The sequence below is a fragment of the Macadamia integrifolia genome, chromosome 14 (assembly GCF_013358625.1).
Source record: "Macadamia integrifolia cultivar HAES 741 chromosome 14, SCU_Mint_v3, whole genome shotgun sequence".
Classification (NCBI taxonomy): Eukaryota; Viridiplantae; Streptophyta; class Magnoliopsida; order Proteales; family Proteaceae; genus Macadamia; species Macadamia integrifolia.
In genome coordinates this window covers 16,535,732-16,538,353 of record NC_056570.1, presented here as the reverse complement: position 1 = coordinate 16,538,353, position 2,622 = coordinate 16,535,732, and the positions used below count along the sequence as shown (strand labels likewise).

The 2,622-nt window shown below is 38.1% G+C and overlaps 1 protein-coding gene across 1 annotated transcript in view; it reads right to left on the bottom strand.

Moving 5' to 3' along the window:
• Positions 1-506: 506 nt before the first annotated feature.
• LOC122060582 (ER membrane protein complex subunit 3) overlaps positions 507-2,622 on the bottom strand; it is a 9,937-nt gene continuing 7,821 nt past the window's right edge. Inside the window, exons 5-8 of the mRNA XM_042623717.1 lie at positions 1,509-1,608; positions 1,316-1,377; positions 1,067-1,125; positions 507-900 (exon numbers count right to left, since the gene is read on the bottom strand). Of these exons, the coding sequence (XP_042479651.1) occupies positions 796-900; positions 1,067-1,125; positions 1,316-1,377; positions 1,509-1,608 (326 nt within the window). The 3' untranslated portion in view covers positions 507-795. The remainder of the gene's footprint in view (positions 901-1,066; positions 1,126-1,315; positions 1,378-1,508; positions 1,609-2,622) is intronic.

Below are 2,622 nucleotides of genomic sequence, written 5' to 3'. Positions count from 1 at the left end.
TTGAGTTTGAATTCACAAAACTACCCACACAAAGTTTCAGTAATAAAAAAATACTATGTGAAAGATGAAGACTCACTATTTTGGGTAGTTTTGTAAACCCAAACCTGTTTTTAGATATTTTTGTAAATTGAAACTTTGGGTGGATAGTTTTGTAAACCCAAACATAATTTTGAGTATTTTTGTTAACCAAAACTTTTTGTGGGTAATTTTATAAAGGAAAACCCAAAAGTGGATAATCATATAATTTTTCCTATTTTATATGTGAACAAAGCTCCATACACCATACATGTCCACAAAACTTGGGCCTATGTCAGCACACATCCTTACTTTTGCTTGCAAATCCGCTAAAAAAGGTAAAACTTTCCGTGGCAAAGAAAACATCCACACAATCTACCATCATTATTACTCCAACCCCTCCCCCTTCCAATTTATTTGAGGTTTAAAATGCCCTTCACTGTTCCCTCACACCCATCTAAACACAATAACAACCATATGTGAAAGAACCATTCTCAAGGAAAACTCGGTCCAAATTTTCCCAAACAAATCAATAATGACAACACAAAAGAAGGGAAAATATTTTTTTGTAACAACGAAACTAATGCATAATACATTGCGATTTTCTAGATGAACTCTAGACAACCAAAATTCATCTAAACCCAGGAAACTGGTTTGTAGTTGCTTAAGAGTATCCTTAGATTATAATCAATTTCGTCGACCATAGCAAATTTGACTAACAAAAGAAGCAGTGTGCGCGGAAGACTGGAGAACCGACTGCAATAGTCAAGTTAGCACCGCTCAGCTCACGAATTTCCTCAAGACTGCTTCAGCACGCTGCTCAATTTTTGGCAAGGCCCACTCATGTTGAACAATGTCAAGACTGTCTTTCTCCGCACTTAAGCCCTAACAAAATGGGACAACAACAAAATAACTAATCAAACAGAACTTTTGGACCAATGGAGATCCACAACCAAGAAAAGATCCAATATTGAACTCTCTCAAAAGTAACCTCAGTAAATTTTATGAAACCTACTAATTTTATATGGCCAGAATGCTAACCATAACATACCTTTGTAGGATCAAAGCCAAATCCACTCATTTGCATCATCCGTTGTGTGTCATCAGTTGCTGCATCAGCAATTATGTATCAGTTCCCATAAATTACAATCCACCATCTATAATAGATTTGAATCCCCTTCTGACATATTTATGTTTTTTCACTCTGGGTTCCCAGAACACAAGAACAAGAAAATCTAAATGACAAAAAGATGATGTCTTGCAGAGTACAAAAGGATCATATATTGCAAAAAGTACCAACCATTTTCTTCTCCCAAAATTAGGCTGAATAGACCCCTCAACCCAAACAGATTGAGAAAATACCTACAAGGGAAAAGGGGAAAAAGTGAATAGTCAGAATGCCTAAATACTTAAATGAATTCTAAAGTTGAATAAAAAAGTACATCAATTGAAAGTGAAAGTAAATTTCTTTTTGTTAATAAATTAGATAATACCATGAACGACTGCTGACATAGCTAACATCAACTGTGCTCAAGTCAATTCCATTTTGTAACATTGATCTGAACCTCTGTGTCAACGGAAAGGGTATCTTTGCTGAAATAGGTAAAGATTGAAACGGCAATCAGACCTTAACAATAAAATCCATATGCATAACCAGTCTGCAGGGAAATATCCTTTTACCAAGGTAAACTTCAGGTATTAGTCAAAATAAAGATGAGGTAGAGGGATTCACAAGTTGAGTCATTGGAATGCAACCTTATCAAGGAACAAAGGTCAATATGCCCATTCTTACAAGCTGGAAAATAACAGGGGAAGTTGGAAAGGAACGGGGTACATGCAACCTCAGCATCAGTCCCATTACAAGGATCAGCAGAAGATTGTCAATTCTAACACCTCCCCACCACCCCCCCCCCCCCCCCCCAAAAAAAAAAACAAAAAAAACCCCCAATGAAGACCATCAAATTAGTTTTGTTGGGAAAAACCATGGCCATCATGGAAACGCCTTCCACTCAGAGTGTAGGTTCTGTCACCGGTGTTTCATGGGTCCAACTGGTGAAAATTTAAAGGCGAATCCTCTGCCCTCCTAAATGGCTACAACAACACAACACAACTTAGCCTTATCCCAACTAAATGGGGTCGGCTACATGGATCTATGGGGTCTGCCCTCCTAATTGGCTAAGGATTGGAAAATCCAATGTATTTGATCACTGTTGGCTGAGGCCTGAAGGTGACTCTCCAACTGTTAATGGGCTCTAATGGCTTAGAGAGATTATTTTATCTGAACTAACAAGTGCATGCATTACATATCTTAACACCTTGTTCTAACACATGCCCAACTAAGTTGGCCAAAGATGAGCTATCAGGCTTACCAATGGGTGAGGCTTCCTCTGCAGATCTTTATCTGATGGTAACTTCATTTACCTTATTGGCTTTCCTAGTGGTTCCTAACCACTGCATGTATTCTCCCCGTCTCATTTCTAACATAATCCACTCCCTGTTGATAGTGTGTTTGTTTTGTTTAATTGTTGTTGTTGCTTTATTTCTTTCTTGCTTTCTTTTTAGATGGGGTGGCATGGTGGGAAAAAAAGAAAGAGGGGGGGGGGGGGG